This window comes from Elephantulus edwardii, unplaced genomic scaffold, assembly GCF_000299155.1.
Source record: "Elephantulus edwardii isolate Elephantulus edwardi_28Jun2011 unplaced genomic scaffold, EleEdw1.0 scaffold00117, whole genome shotgun sequence".
In the NCBI taxonomy this organism is placed as follows: Eukaryota; Metazoa; Chordata; class Mammalia; order Macroscelidea; family Macroscelididae; genus Elephantulus; species Elephantulus edwardii.
The window spans coordinates 3,760,568-3,775,832 of record NW_006399867.1 but is presented as its reverse complement, the minus strand read 5'-3'; the positions used below and the strand labels follow the sequence as shown (position 1 = coordinate 3,775,832).

Sequence of the window (15,265 nt, the reverse complement as noted above, 5' to 3'; positions counted from 1 at the left end):
TTTATTTATTATTATTTCTTTTATTTTACTTGCAAAGTTCATATACATTTTTCTTCACACTGGATCTCTCCCATTTCCATTACCCACCCCTCCCTCCACCCATCAAATTGTGTGACCCTATGATGAACCCCTTCGCCCGTCCTCATCCCTCTGCTCCCACCCCTGGATCCTCATACACGTTTTACTAGTTATATTTCTATTTCTACAATAATAGTCTTATACAGTATTTGTCCTTATGGGACTTTGTTCACTCAGCATAACGCTTTTCAATCCCTCCTAAGTTATGTAATGATTTTTAAAATGTTTGCTCCTGCGTGCTGCGTAATATTCCATCATGTGAATGCACGGTAATTTCTCAATCCATTCATTTGTGGCTGGACATTTGCACTAATTCCATGTTCTTGCCATGATGAATAATGCTGCTATGAACACTGGTGTACAAATCCCCATTTGTGCCTCAGTTCTCATTTTCTCACTGTATATTCCAAGCAGTGGAATAGTTGGGTCATACGGAATTTCTATCTCAGCTTTTTGATGAAAAGCCAAATTGCCTTCCAGAGTGGTTGTATCATTTTATAATCTCACCAACAGTGTATAAAGAGTTCCTATCTCTCCACATCCTCTCCAACAGTTTTTACTTGCTGTCTTGTTAAACTTTGTCACTGCTACTGGGGTGAGATGGCATCTCATTTTGGTTTTGATTTGCATTGCTTATTGCTAGTGATTTTGAGCATTTCTTCATGTGTGTTAGCTATTCAAATGTCTGTGAAGTCTTCCATGTCTTTTGCCCATTTTATAATTGGGTTATCAGTCTTTTTCTTGTGGAGACCCTGTAGGATTCTGTAAATTTTTTGATATGAGACCATTACCTGAAATGATATTATTGCCAACTGTTTTTACCCAGTCAGTAGGTTTTCTTTTCACTCTTTTGGAAAATGTTTTTGATGCACACAGGTATTTACTCTTTAGGAGGGTCCATTCACCAATTTTATCCTCTCCAGAGTGTGCATTTCTGGCTTTATTTGGCAGTCTCTTTATACCATTGATTGGGCCATCTAAGCTTGATCCCAGTTTGTCTCTGAAGAACTTTATGGTTCTGGGCTTTATTCCCAGGTCTCTGATCCACCGTGAGTTTTTTCTTGTGTATGGTATGAGATGTGGATCTTGTTGCAGCTTTGCCAGCACATTTGTTGAAGAAGTTGTCCTTTTTTGATCTAGGTCTTTTTCAGACTGGATAGTGATTATCTGGTGCCTCCTTGTACACATTTTAGTTCTCTTTGTGAACGGACACCAGTGTGTAGAGGAAGGTTGTGATTTAAAGCCATATAAGCACTCAAAGCCAAATACAAGATGGCTGTTAGGCAGCTCTGAGGAAAGCTGGGGGACTCCATCTCTGGATTGTTGGTAGTGGGAAAGTCACAACCAGAGGGGAATGGACAACAAGGAGCAATATCACATCTTTCTTGTCAGTCGTATTTGTACTTCCACTGACCTGGTTTCCATTGCAAATAAACTGCTTGAAATCGTGGTGCTATGCCATTGAACATACTGTGTTCTGCTGGTCATTTTTCCTTTTTGGTTTTTATTGGTTTGGTGCTGTTTTTGTGGCAGAGGGGCAACAGTATGCTGTTTTCTTGCCTTAAAAGTCTCATTCAGTTTTAGTCTCTCAATATATGGGGTAATAAATACACTTGTGTGCTAAAATATAGAGTATTATTTTTTTTAAAAAATTGTAACTGGCTGGTTCTGGGGAATTGGGCTTGGAAGTCAGGAAATATAAAAGACTTATAAATTTTATATTTATAAAGTTTATAATTTTTTAAAAACTTTAATTCAAAAGCAAAACTACTTTAGTTAATGCTCATTTAGATATCTGAGTAAGGTGAATTTTCCTTCAATGTTGAACTTCTTTTAAAAAATTTTGTTATTATTTTGTATGTGCGTACTGTCAAATTGAATCTGATTGGTACAGGAGGAGATTGCCCCGCCTTCTTCAGCAGAGCATCTGGTGGATTCGAACCCCATACCTCTGGGATTGCAGTGCAGCTTCTTGCCACTAGGCCACCAGAGCTCCCTCAGTGAAACCATGAAAAAATAGAGTAATTTGAAGGTCCTTTTTTAATGAAATAATTTTAATGAACACATTTTAAAAATGTTTTAAAGAAGATAAATTTTAACCTGTTTTATGTATTTTCTATCTGTAAACTTGAACAAAGCTGGTGCTCAATTACACAATCCCATGGATCTGTTTGTAAAAAAGGGGTAAAAAAAACCCACCCCAAAACCAACAAGCCTTCCTAGAGATATTTAAAAGTAAATGTAATTTTTAAAAAGTTATTTATTTTTAATAGTAAAATGCTTAGGCTTAAAATAAGTACTGGATCTATTTGTTCATTTTCATAACTACTTTTATTTGGTCTTTAGAAAAATATATACAACAATCCAGAACTCAGTTCTTAAATAGTTTTAAATTAAAAATATGCAAGTGAGAGGATGAATATATTCTAAAGTCATAACATACATAAACATAACAAACATAAAATACTGTTTAACGATGCAGCAAATGGCAATTTCTGCAGTAAGTCAAAAACATTTCCAGGATGATAGGAACTGGGCAAGGGCGGCATGGGGCTGACAGATTAGCCAGCTCATGATATTAGAGCTTTATCTGTCCTCGTCAGTTTAAATTTGAAAAAGGAATTAAAGATTTACATACTTATCTATCCTAAATGTCAGATAGATAGACTGAGTAAAATGCTTGAGTGAAAATATTTGAATTTAGGGGTGGAGGCCCTAGGATGCACACTGACAAGTTCATTTTTATCAAAACAAAGCTCACCCTTCCTGTCTGGTATTCAGTTCCGATATACTGCGGATCATCATAGGGTAACTGGTAGCACTGTAACAAAACCCAAGGGTTTAGGGTATTTGTTAATGCTATTTGCTTTGGATTAGACCCCTGCTTTCTCCAGAACAGTCTCTTTAATGAATTCACAGTATTTAACAGTGTTTAAGATATTTCAGCTTGGTAGCCCACTCCCTACTTTCACATAACTTTTGAGAAATTAAGCAGAGAGGCATTGGGCTGCTAAGCTCACAGTCAGCAGTTCAAATCTACCAGCAACTCCAGGGGAAAAAGATGAAGTCTCTTTCCATTAAGACCTACAGCCTCAGAAACCTGAAAGAGGGTCATCCTGAGTCTTCACTGACAGTAGTGGGTTTTGTGTGCAGTCTACACAATAGTTTTATAGGAACCTTGACAGCATAACAGATGTTAAGTTGCTAAGGTCAGTAGTTCAAATTCATGAAGGGCTCCCTGGGGTTTAGAAAAGAGGCCTAGTGATCTCCTGTAAAAATTTCAGCCCAGGAAATCCCAAAAGTCAGTCCGGTGGGGTCAGGTCAACTCAATACTCCTAACAGTTACTACGGCCTTACTGCCCCAGGATGTGGATCTTCCTTCCTGGGCTTTTTCCAGGCGTCGAAGTCTGGTCAGCGCATCATGAGATTTCCTGCAGAGCTTAAAGGGAACTGGGCTGTGGGACCCACGCCAGCAGCCAACCTCCTTTGCACAAAGTATACATTTGCTAAATAAGCAAAGCAAGGAGGTAATGCAGGTTGTAATTCTACAGACACTTATGGAAGAGAGAAGTGACAGGAAACAGACAAATTAGCAGGAGAGCTGTTGGTTCAGTTAAGAGTGAGAGGAGAGTGCCTGGCGTTTTGTTCTCTGTTCATCTATTTCCTGTTTGGTTTTATTGATGCAACTAAAGATCTCTTTAAAAAGCGCTTTATACTCTGGCGGTGTGGTGGCGGTGGGGGAGCCGACGGGTTCCAGGGGAAGTGACGCCGGCTCCCAGCTCCCAGAGCCGGGCTCAGGCTGGGCCTTCACTGGGGTCAGGTCCTTGGCTGGAGCCCGGGAGGTCTGCACAGCCTTGTGTGACAGCGAGTCCTGCTCCTCCTGGCACTTCTTCAGCAGTTCTTCGTACTTGACTTTGAGGGCACTGTACTGAGTGTCCACTTCATGCAGCAGGGAGATGCCCCTCTGCTTCACAGCCTTGGCCCTCCGGATGCAGGTCTCCTCGTGGCCCTTCACGATGTCGCCCCCAGCCAGGCTGCTCAGCACTGTCTCACTGCTGCTGCGCTTCAGGGGCTTTCGAGGGGCCTCTGGCACCACCGGGAACAGCTCCTCCAGCAGGCTCTGGCTGGGCTCTTTGAAAGGGACAAAGAGCGTATCAGGAACCAGCTTCTCGACCCCATTCACAAAGGGATGCTCAGCCTGCAGCATCTGGCGCATCTCGGCCACCTCCGCCTCCAGCTCCAGCGCCCGTGCCCGGTAGGCATCCATGGCCCCCAGCTGCTGCTCCAGCTCGCTGTTCTCCCTGAGCACGAGCCCGTACTCTTCGTCCAGAGTCAGCCGCTTCTGCCGCTCCAGGTTCAGCTGGGCCTGCAGCATCGACACTGTTTTCTTCAGGTGCTCGTTCTCTTCTTTGTCAGGGCTTTGCTGACTGTGCAAGGAGGTGATCTTCTCAGCAAACACATGATCGTACACAAAATGTCTAGGGAGAAAAGGCAGAAAGAAGCATTACACTGTGCGAAGGAAAACGGAAAAGATACTGAATGGCTTCAACAAACTATCTTAAAGGTACTGTGACAGTGACTGTTTTTAATTATTCCTTAAGCAAAGGCTGAAAGAAACTATGTAAAGCTGGTAAAGACAATAATGTAAGAAAATAATCTTTGTGACTAATTATAAATAAAGGAAAGCACCAGAATACTAATTTCCAAAGACCAGGTGGGCGCTTCGTCTCACATCCTTTCAGCATGCTGTCAGGAGGGACTGGTCCTTGGACAGGGCCATCATGCTGGGAGAGGTAGAGGTGAGCAAAGGAGAGGAAGACCCTCAGCGAGCTGGATCGACACAGTGATGGCAGCAGTGGGTGCAAGTATGTCAGCGACCGTGAGGACGACACAGGACAGGACATGGTTCAGATGTGTTGTTCACAGGGTTGTTATGCATATCGTACTTAACTCAACAGCATCTAACAGTAGCTATAGGCCTGTTACCTTAAGGAATTAGAACAGCAAAGTTCTGAACCACATGGATAATCTCAGACTCTGATGGCAGGGGCCCCCTCATAGATTTTGACCCAGATGAACCGTGGCTTGGACACTTTCTCAGGTAATGAGTAACATGCAGCCAAGGTTGAGAAGCATTACTTAGTGCTAAGCTCCTGGGAGTCTTTTCAATCATAAACCTATAGATTCTGACTGAGGCCAAGGAGCCTTTGATATTTGCATTTTGAGAAGCCCCAAAGGAGATGAGATACACAGCGAAGGTTGAGAGCCACCAAACAAATGAGCTAGCCTCTCTTCTGCTCACAGTCTGAGCAGTTTGCAACCGCATTTCGCTGTGTGATTGATTGTCTGCTGTCTGCCTCTCTCCAGGACTGAAAGCTTCTAGGGACAACCACCGTGTTTGCCAGGGATCCCTCAAGTCTGTCACTGTACCTACCATACAATACGTACTCAATGAACAGTTCCTAAACATTCAATCTCATCACTCTAAATCAAAATGGCATTTCTGCAGGCAAAAAAAAACCCCATCATTCACCTAGATTTTTGTTTAATTAAAATTTTCATTTCCCCTTCATTCTAATGTAAAATGACAACTTAAAAAATCTATAAAGTATATCAGAAGTTGCTTCACCTTAATTTTAAATAAAACTAAGATTCAATTAATTAAAAGAACTGAAATATATTCTCTCTAAAGTCCCTCTTTAAGAAATGCGTTTTCGTGAAATTATTAAATACTACTATTCCACCAAACCCACAACCGTTGAGTTGATTCCAGTCTATGGTGGAAGCCCCCCATCGGGTTTCTGAGGCTGAAAATCATGATGAGATGAGGTGGCCTATCCTCCTCTCACGGAGAGGCTGAGGGATCTGAACCACCAACCTCTCAGCCTGATATGTTACACATGTTGCCACCAGGACTTTCTAATATCCAAAAACTCTAACTGGCCTGTTTAAGTTAAATGTTTCTGTTAAATCCCTGGCAGTTTAAGGACCAGGTGGTGGTTTTTAGGGTACTTTGACTGCTGGAATCCAGGACGTGTCAACGATACGAGAAGCGTCCTGTCTGTAAATGCCACAGCGCGGCAGGCTCTTACTGGCGGAGGTCGTAGAGCTCCTTCAGACACGCGAAGTTGGGCTCTGACTTCTGCTGCTCGCACCTCCCCTGGCTCCTCCTCCCCTGGCCAGATGACTTCAGCTCCTCCACTTGGCTCTGCAGGCGATCAATGTTGATTTGTAGGCATTCAATGGTCTCCGTCAGGCTGTGAGAAACAAATAGAAGACACTTGCTGCTTGTCACATTAGATAAGGAGATAAGAGGTGAGGAGATTAGTGACTCTAGAGGACAGTATGCTGAGCAGAGAAGTCAGTGACAGAAGGACAAATACTGTACAAGTTCACTATTAAAAAGGCAAAGAAAAGAGGATCATTTATGGATGAGAAGAAAGGGAGCAAATATTATTACATATTAAGATAGGTGAATAAAGTGTAATATACAATAGAAGGGATGATTAGCACAGTGTCACTAAAGAAAGGGAAAACAAAAGCTCTAAAGGAAGCCAGAATTACAGGGAGGGAGTATGATTACACTGTAAGGCACTGGAGTGAATATTACAGAACAAAATGTGGTTGAGAGACCATTAACGGCGAACACCACTGGCCTTTCTGAACTGGGCATCACTTATATTTGATCTCCAGTCTCTATAAGGATTAAACCCTGCTTCACAGTGACCCGAGCCTGCCACATCCTGCTCTAATGCACTCTAGATCCGCCCCCTAGTGTGTCCTTCATGGAGTCTAGGAAGTTTTACCTTAGAATCCTTTGCTGGGAAGCCTTGCTATCAGCAACTAGTTTTTGATTTGTTTCTTCCAGTTCCCTCGCTGTGACATCTAACTGCTCATAAACTTTCGCATGCTGTTCATTCATCTGCCGTAAAAGTTCCACCTGTTTGGTCAGATACTGTAAGAAAAGACATCAGATTACACACTCAACAAGGTCTATTTTATGAAAGGACTCATTTACTGACATTTTAACAGTAAGTAAAAATAAACCATTTTCGGTGCAACCACTGTGGAAGGCAGTATGGCACTTTCTCAAAAAGTTGCAAATAGGGATACCATTTGACCCAGGAATTCCACTATTGGGAATATACCCTAAAGTGACCATAACTGACATCCAAGCAGATATATGCACACCCATGTTTATTGCAGCTTTGTTCACAATAGCAAGGGTTTGGAAACAACCTAAGTGCCCATCAACAAACGAATGGCTAGAGAAGCTATGGTACATTCACATAATGGAATACTACGCTGCACTGAAAAACAAAGAACTCATGCAATATTATTCAAAATGGGTGACCCTGGAGCACATTATGCTGAGTGAAGTATCCCAGTCACAAAAGGACAAATACTGCATGGTGCCACTGTTGTAAAACAGGACTGACATTGGGACTGGGGAGAGACTGAGAAAGATGGTTTCAATAATGTATGCTGCATTGAAACAGATGAGGGAGAAAACTATTTAAAAGGGATATGTGATTAGGTATTATTGTCATGACAGGAGTCTAGAGCGAAGGCTACATGGTGGAGTGGACCTGGGGGAGGGTTTGTAAAACAATGAAAGAATTTTTCTTTTACTTTTCCAAGAGGGTAGTGTTCTGGGGGGCAGGGTTGGGAGGGGAGAAATGTGCAACAATGAATGAATGGAAATCTAAAGTCTCTGAAGTTTTACTGAAATTAATAATAAATTTAAATTTAAAAAAGAAACCATTTCCCTAATGCTTCCCAATAGCAACGATGAATATAAAGTACATACAGTCTACAGGAAAGCCAAGAATTAAGAAACCAAGGATTTATAGAGAGCTCTGATGGCTTAGTGGTAAGGAGCTGAGCTGCCAATACAAAGACACATGGTTCAAATCTACCAGCTGCTCCATGGCAGAAAGATGGGCAACCTCCTCCCCTCGATTTACAACCTTTGAAAACCCACTGGTGGCTCAACTATGAGTCGGTTCCAACTGGACTGTACAAAACAATAACCAACTTCTAAGTGGTGACTAGAATGCAAAAGTGGAAAACAAAGCAGCAGAGCTAGAAAATGGCCTTGGAGACAGAAATGACACTTGAGACTGAATGACAGAATTCTGTACAATTTATTCATTGCAAATATTTTTTTAAAAAAGAAAAAATATATAAATAACAATTATACACATGGATATTGCCCGATGGAATATATAGGAACCAAAATGACTACATTTGTGGAAAGAAATGGAGTAGAAGCTCAGTATCAGCAGTCAAAAGAGGCCATGGCTGACTTTGTAATAGACCAACAGTTACTCAATGCAAGTTCAAACTGAAGCTGAGGAAAACAGGCCCATGACAGTTGAAAGACAACCTTGAGTTTAAAACAGGACCTGAATTTTGAAGCACTGAACACTAATGACTGAAGAGCAGATCAGTGGTGGGATGGCTTCAAGAATATCATCCATGAAGAAAGCAACCCCCTCACTGCCATGGAGTTAGAACCAACTCATAGCTGACCCCCTGGGGGCTTTCAGACCAGCAAGCAGACAGCTCATCTCTCTCCCACAGAGCTGCTGGTGGACAGGAACCAACTGCCTCCTGGCTAGGAGTGCAGTCATTTAAAGAAAAGAAAAATACCGTTCCTATTTGATATACCAAGAAATAAATCACACAAAACTCGTGATAAAAACACAATGAATGCATTTAGGAAGAACCTGTGATATTTTGGACTTACAGGATTTGGTTTTAAAGCACATTCTAAATGACAAGAAGCTTATTCTCACATGGTAGGAGTTTAATCTTATTAGATCAAAGCCAATTAGAAAAGCCCTTCACTTCTCTAAGAATCTGTGGTAGGTCACCTACAAACACTGGCTAAGTTATGAAGAAATTGAAAAGAAAAATAATTAGATTTTGAAAGCAAATATTAATGTAAGGGCAGAAAATGCTAATTATGTAGTCTAATACTATCCTTTCAGGCTTGGTTTCTGAAACATCATATTCTTTCAGCTTATTTTCGACCAGTCACTTAAAAGTAGCAACACAATATCCATGTGTTTCCAATTCAAAATGTTTGATCAAATGAATTCATTTGCCCAAAAGAGCTTTGGGAACAAGAGCATTTGCCACGTCACTTCTCTTTCCATGGCCTGGGGAGGCAGGGATGTCTCAGTCACACTGAGATCCTCACTCCTCCATTTCTGTTTAACTCAGTTTGCAGACACATTCAACCATTAAAAATCAAATTCAGGACAAAGGCTAATTCTATGGAAGACTTACATGGTAGTTCATTTCTTCTTAAATAAAAAAATTTTACAATATGTTTGGGGGCTCTACAGAGGTAAAGGATACATGGTTGTCTTTTCTATGCCTAAAAGGCTGTACAGATTACTTTTATTACGGGAAAAAAAGCAAGTCACTAAGAGCCAATATTTATTATGTGGGGAGGGGAGAATGCAGGCAAAACCACCGATGACTAGGCAACAGGACCAAATTATCTCAAGTGTGTCACGGAATCTGCACAGATGTCGCTTCCATGATGAATACAAAGTTCAGGCTATGCACAAAGTTTAAACATAGATCACTTGTGGCTCTGGTGGCCTAGTGGCAAGAAGCCATCCCAGAGGTAGTGGTTCGAATCCACCAGATGGGGGGCAATCTCCTTCTGTACCAGTCAGATCTGATTTGACGGTCCACACACAAAAAGTAAAATAAATAGATCACTTTTACAGTTATGGATACCTCTGTAAACTTAGCTCGATTATATTAACACCTGTTTGCAATTACAGGACCCCCCCCTGACCTGGAATGCAAGAAAAACCAAACATGACCCAAATGAAAAGTGCATACAAGATGAAATAGGAATTTGGCATGTAAGGGAATTAAAAATTTTTTTTTAAAAAATGCACACTCATATTTGTAGCAGCATTATCACAATAGCAAGAAAATAAAAATAGCTCAAATGTCCATTAACAAACAAATGGAATGAGAAATTGTGGTACATTCACACAATGGAATACTATGCAGCACTCAGGAGGAATTCTGAAAAATACTATATAATGTGGGAGAGGCTAGAGAGCATTATGCTGAGTGAACTCGGTCTTATAAAGACTGCATCAGCTCGTTATTGTAAAATTTAGTTGGCTAACCAATAAGGATAATTAGTAAGATGTGTATAAAGGTCCAAAAAGGGAAGGGGAGGTGTGGGGGTTGGGGATGTGTGGCGTCAAAGATTTAGGGACAATCCAGTGGGGCCCTGAAAAGACAGGGTAATAGTTGGCACAGACTATGAAAGATCATTTGAAACACAATGAGAATAAAGAATTGTGTAAAACAGTACATGAATGATATATATGAAGTCTGTATGCAAACTGATATAAAACTAAGAAAGATTTGAGGGCTATGAAAACAAGCAAAACAGAAGATTTGAGGGAAAGTATGTGGTATTCACTTCAATTTTATAATGCTGGAATTACAATTCTGATCATTCATCTACATTTTTAAAACTTAATTTCAATGTCTTATCAACGTATTATATAGTCTTTTCCTTCACTTCAATTCCCTTCAATTTTTATTCCCCTCTCCTTCTCTTCCCATCCCTCATAACAATCCAGAGTTAATTTTGTGTATAAACCTTTCCGTGACTCTTGATACCAGTGGTTTTATACAGTAACAGTCCTTCCTAAAAGTGACGGACTTACTGCATTTCGCATCACATCCTCTAGGTCATCCATGCTATGCAGTATTGAGCGCTGCAGAGGAAAAAAATCCTTTTTTGGTGATTTGTTTCATCAGTTTTCTGCACCAAGTTCATTTTATTTATAGCTTTTTAGAATTTCCTTCACTGCTGTTGTTTTAGTGTTCTCTAAATCTCTATGATTTTTCTCTTTTTCATTTTGATGAGAAATCTTTATAGTGGAGGTTACCTTATAAGTTACTATCTGAATGAATACTACATCTAAACCTAGTTCATTTTATCATCACATCTCCTGGACTTCCTCTTTTAAAAGTTTTTTTCTTATTACTGTTCTTACTACACACTACTTATTCCCTCTTTTTGTGCTGTAGTTGTCATTAATACAACTGATAATCTTTATTTTCTATGTTGAGTCTTAAATGTTTATTATTACTTGTGTATTCCTGTCTAGGCCAGTTCTTAATGATGATGCTATTTATGTTAATTTCTGACTGTTCTTGCTGTTGGGGAAAATGACTGAATTGCCTTTAGGCCTTCTTGCAAGGTCAATATAGTTTGCATAAATTCCATGAGTTTCTGTTTATCTGGGATTGCCCTGATTTCTCTATCATATTTGAGGATAGTTTTATTGTGTATAGAATTTTTGGGTTGTAATTTTTATTTTTATTTTATTATTTTGTGTGTGTGTACCGTCAAATCAGATCTGACTGGTACAGGAGGAGATTGTTCCTCCTTCTCTAGAAGAGCATCTGGTGGATTTGAACCGTGCACCTCTGGGATTGTAGTACAGGGGTTGTAATTATTCCTTTTAGGGTTTTATGTATATCTGTCCTTACTCTCTTCCTGTATGATTTCTTCTACCAATTGGGAGAATATCTTCAGAAACCATGTCTAATAAGAAAGATGTAAATAACCAAAAAATAGATAAAATTCTCATAATAACAAAAAGACAAATTATATAACAGGTAAGACTTGAAAAGCCATTTTATCAAGATGTTCAATAATATTAGACAGCAGAGAAATGCAAATCAAAATGACATTGAGAAAAAACAACAACCAAAATTACAACCAAAACTCCTTGCCATTTCACTCCCCAGGGATGGCTAAGATTAAAAAAAGTTGAATGTAACAAATGCTGACAAGGATGCAGGAAAATTATTGGAAAATTGTATAAAGCAGTGTGGAGGTTCCTCATCAGATTGTATGATTTCATAATTCCGTATGATTTAGTAATTCGACTCCTAGAGCATCCAGGTAAAAAGACTAAAAATAGAGAATTGTACACCAATGTTCACTGCATCACTATTCACAACAACCAAGAGGTAACATGGCCATCAACGGATGAATACATTAAAAAAGTGGTGGTGGTGGTTAAGTGCTGTCAATTTGGGTAAAACTCACAGTGACAACATAAGCAACAGATCTGAAACCTGTTCCATCCTAGCCAAGCCATCCCCATCATCCCTGACATACCTGAGCCCATTGCTGCAGTCACTGTGTCAATCCATTTCATTGAGGGTCTTCCTTTCCTATGCTGACCTTTCCAAACATGTCATTCTCCTAGAAAACAGTCTCTCCTACCAACATGCCCAAAGTATGTGAGATGAAGCTTCACCATCTTTGCCTCCAAGGAGCACTCTGGTTATACTTTCTCTAAGACAGATCTATTTGTTCATTTGTCAGTTCATGGAATATTCAGCGCTTTTCTCCAACACCACGATTCAAAGGAATAGATTCTTCTCCTGTCATCCATATTCATTGTCCAGTTCTCAGATACATAGCGGATGATTAGAAAGACTATGGATTGAATCAGGTGTACCTTAGTACTTAAACTGACATCACTGCTCTTCAAGACTTAGGAGAGGTCCCTGACAGCAGATTTTCTAAATGTGTATGTCTCTGGATATCCTGACTGCTGGTACCATGGGTGTTGATTGTGGACCTAAGCAAAATGAAATTATCAACAATTTCAATCTTTTCCTCATCTATCACAATGTTGCTTGTTGGCTCTGTGGTAAGAATTTTTGTTTTCTTGATGTTGAGATGTAATCCATATTAAAGGCTGCAGTCCTTGATCCTCTGCAGCAAGCGCTTCACATTCATTGCTTTCAGCAAATGAATGAAATGCATTCAGTGTTGTGTTACATGCATAACACAGGTTATTGATGAGTCTTACTCTGGTCCTGAGGCCACACTCTTCTTTATAAAGTCCAGCTTCTCTATGATTTGCTCAGCATACAGACTGAAGAAGTATGGCAAAAGGATACAGCTCTGATGCACATTGGGGGGAAAAAAGTGGCACATTCCTAAAAAGGAATACTATGCACCCAGTAAAAAAAGCCGACAAACCGAAATCTTGGTACTTGCTACAGTGTGAATGGATTATGCAGCAAGGTATGTGAACCCAAATTTTAATAACTGTAACCAGGGTTGAGAGGGAGGGGAAAGGAGGAGGATTAACAGTAACACAGAAACCACACTAATTAAGGATAAGACTGTACTGCGGATTATTGCTGTCAATAAGTTATACATTTATAAAAAGTTGAACAAAAGTTATGTGATAAATATACTTATGACAATAACAACATATTTATGACAATGACTGTGGTTGCTTATATGTGACCAAAAACTCCAGGGAAGTTGGCTCTTCGGTTTGGAAGTTTAGAGTCATGATTTCATGGGACATTCCAATTAACTGGCCTAATAATTTATTTAGTACCTCCCAGTGTCCAACCTCCCAGTTGACTGCATAGCACCTGGGACATTTACCTGTTTGTAAGAAGCACCTATTCATCTACTTACTACTGACTCAACACCTAACAACAACAATGTATGAATTCTGGCAACCTTGTGAACAGCAGATCTAAGCCCTAATCTGTCATGGGCCACCCTCACAATCTCTGATATCCTGAAGCCCACTGTTGCAGGCATTGTGTCAAACCAGCTGGCTGAGGGGCTTCCTCTCTTTCGCTGACCCTCCATCTTTCCAAGCATGATGTCCCTCTCCTAGGAACAGCCTCTCCTAGCAACATGTCCAAAGTATATTAAAGAAAACATCATCTTTGCCTCCAAGGAGCACTCTGGCTGCACCTTCTCCAAAACATGTTTGGTTTTAGTGACCATCCAAAAGAATGCAGTTTGAATCCACCAGCTACTCTGTAGGAAGAAGATGGGTAAACCCCTCCCATGTGATTTACTGCCTCTGAAAACCCACTGGAGGGTCAGTTCCAACTTGATGGTACACACAACAACCTTCTATGTATATTCTTAACAGTTTTTTCTCCTCAAAATCAGTCTTACTGAAAGGAATGAGATGGGTGATATAATCAAACAAACTGAAATAAAAAGGATAACAGAATGCTATGAACGATAATTTGATAAATTTGCAAACTTAGAGGAAATAGACAAATTTTTAGAAACCCATTGCCTACCTAATCTAAGAAAAAGTTAGAAAATTTGAACAGACTCAGTATAAAAGAAGCTAAACAGGTCATAAAAACACTGACAGCAAACAAATAAACCCAAAACACAAAGTCCTAGTCCAGAGAACTTCACTGGCAAATACTATCAAACACTCAGGAAGAAGCTGACACCAGTCTACTCAAATGATTTCAGAGCCTACTCATATCTGACTTTCAGAGGTTGTAAATCACAAGGGAGGAGACTCCCATGGAGCTGCTGGTGGAGTCAAACCATCAAACCACCTTTGGGTTATAAGCATAAATCTCTACAGACCATGCCACCAAGGCTCTGGAAACCCAAAGAGACCTACCTAAACGGGCAAACACATCATGATCACAGACTGGTAGACTAAATATTATGAAACAGCAATTCTACCAAAAGCAATCGATAAACACAAAGCAATTTCTATCCAGATATTATCATCATTTTTCAAAGAGATGGAGAACAGTAATCACCAATTTTACATGGTAAGGGGAAAGAGCTCAAATTAGCAAAGGGATATTGAAGAAGTTGAGTAGGAAGCCTCGTACAACTTGATCTTAAACCCCGTTACATAGCCACAGCAATCAAAACACCATTGTGCTGGTACAGTGACGGGTAGAGAGAACCAATGGTATAGAATCCTGAATAATCCAGAAATAAATCTATCTTCTACAGACACCTGATCTTTGACAAAGATGAAATCCACTATGTGGGGGGAAAAGACCACATCTTTAACAAATATTGTTGTTGTTACATGCCGTTGAGTCACTTTTAACTCACAGCGACACCATGCACAACAGCCCTGAACCCTGCTCTATCCTGTGCTAACTTTAACGAATAGGGTTGGCAAAATTGGGTATCTATTTGCAGCAAATTGAAAGAATCATATACCATATACAAAAAACTAACTCAATGATCAAAGACCTAGACCTAAAATCTAAAACTATAAAGATTATAAAAGAAAAAGCTGGGGCAAACGTAGGAGCTTTGAACTTTGGATTAAAGAGACTATCAAAAAGAACAAAAAGA

The 15,265-nt window shown here is 40.0% G+C and overlaps 1 protein-coding gene across 1 annotated transcript in view; it reads right to left on the bottom strand.

Annotated features, from left to right (window-relative positions):
* Positions 1–3,691: 3,691 nt before the first annotated feature.
* The window catches only part of CDR2 (cerebellar degeneration-related protein 2, 62kDa), a 36,737-nt gene continuing 25,163 nt past the window's right edge, over positions 3,692–15,265 (bottom strand). Inside the window, exons 3-5 of the mRNA XM_006892640.1 lie at positions 6,885–7,033; positions 6,171–6,335; positions 3,692–4,556 (exon numbers count right to left, since the gene is read on the bottom strand). Of these exons, the coding sequence (XP_006892702.1) occupies positions 3,692–4,556; positions 6,171–6,335; positions 6,885–7,033 (1,179 nt within the window). The remainder of the gene's footprint in view (positions 4,557–6,170; positions 6,336–6,884; positions 7,034–15,265) is intronic.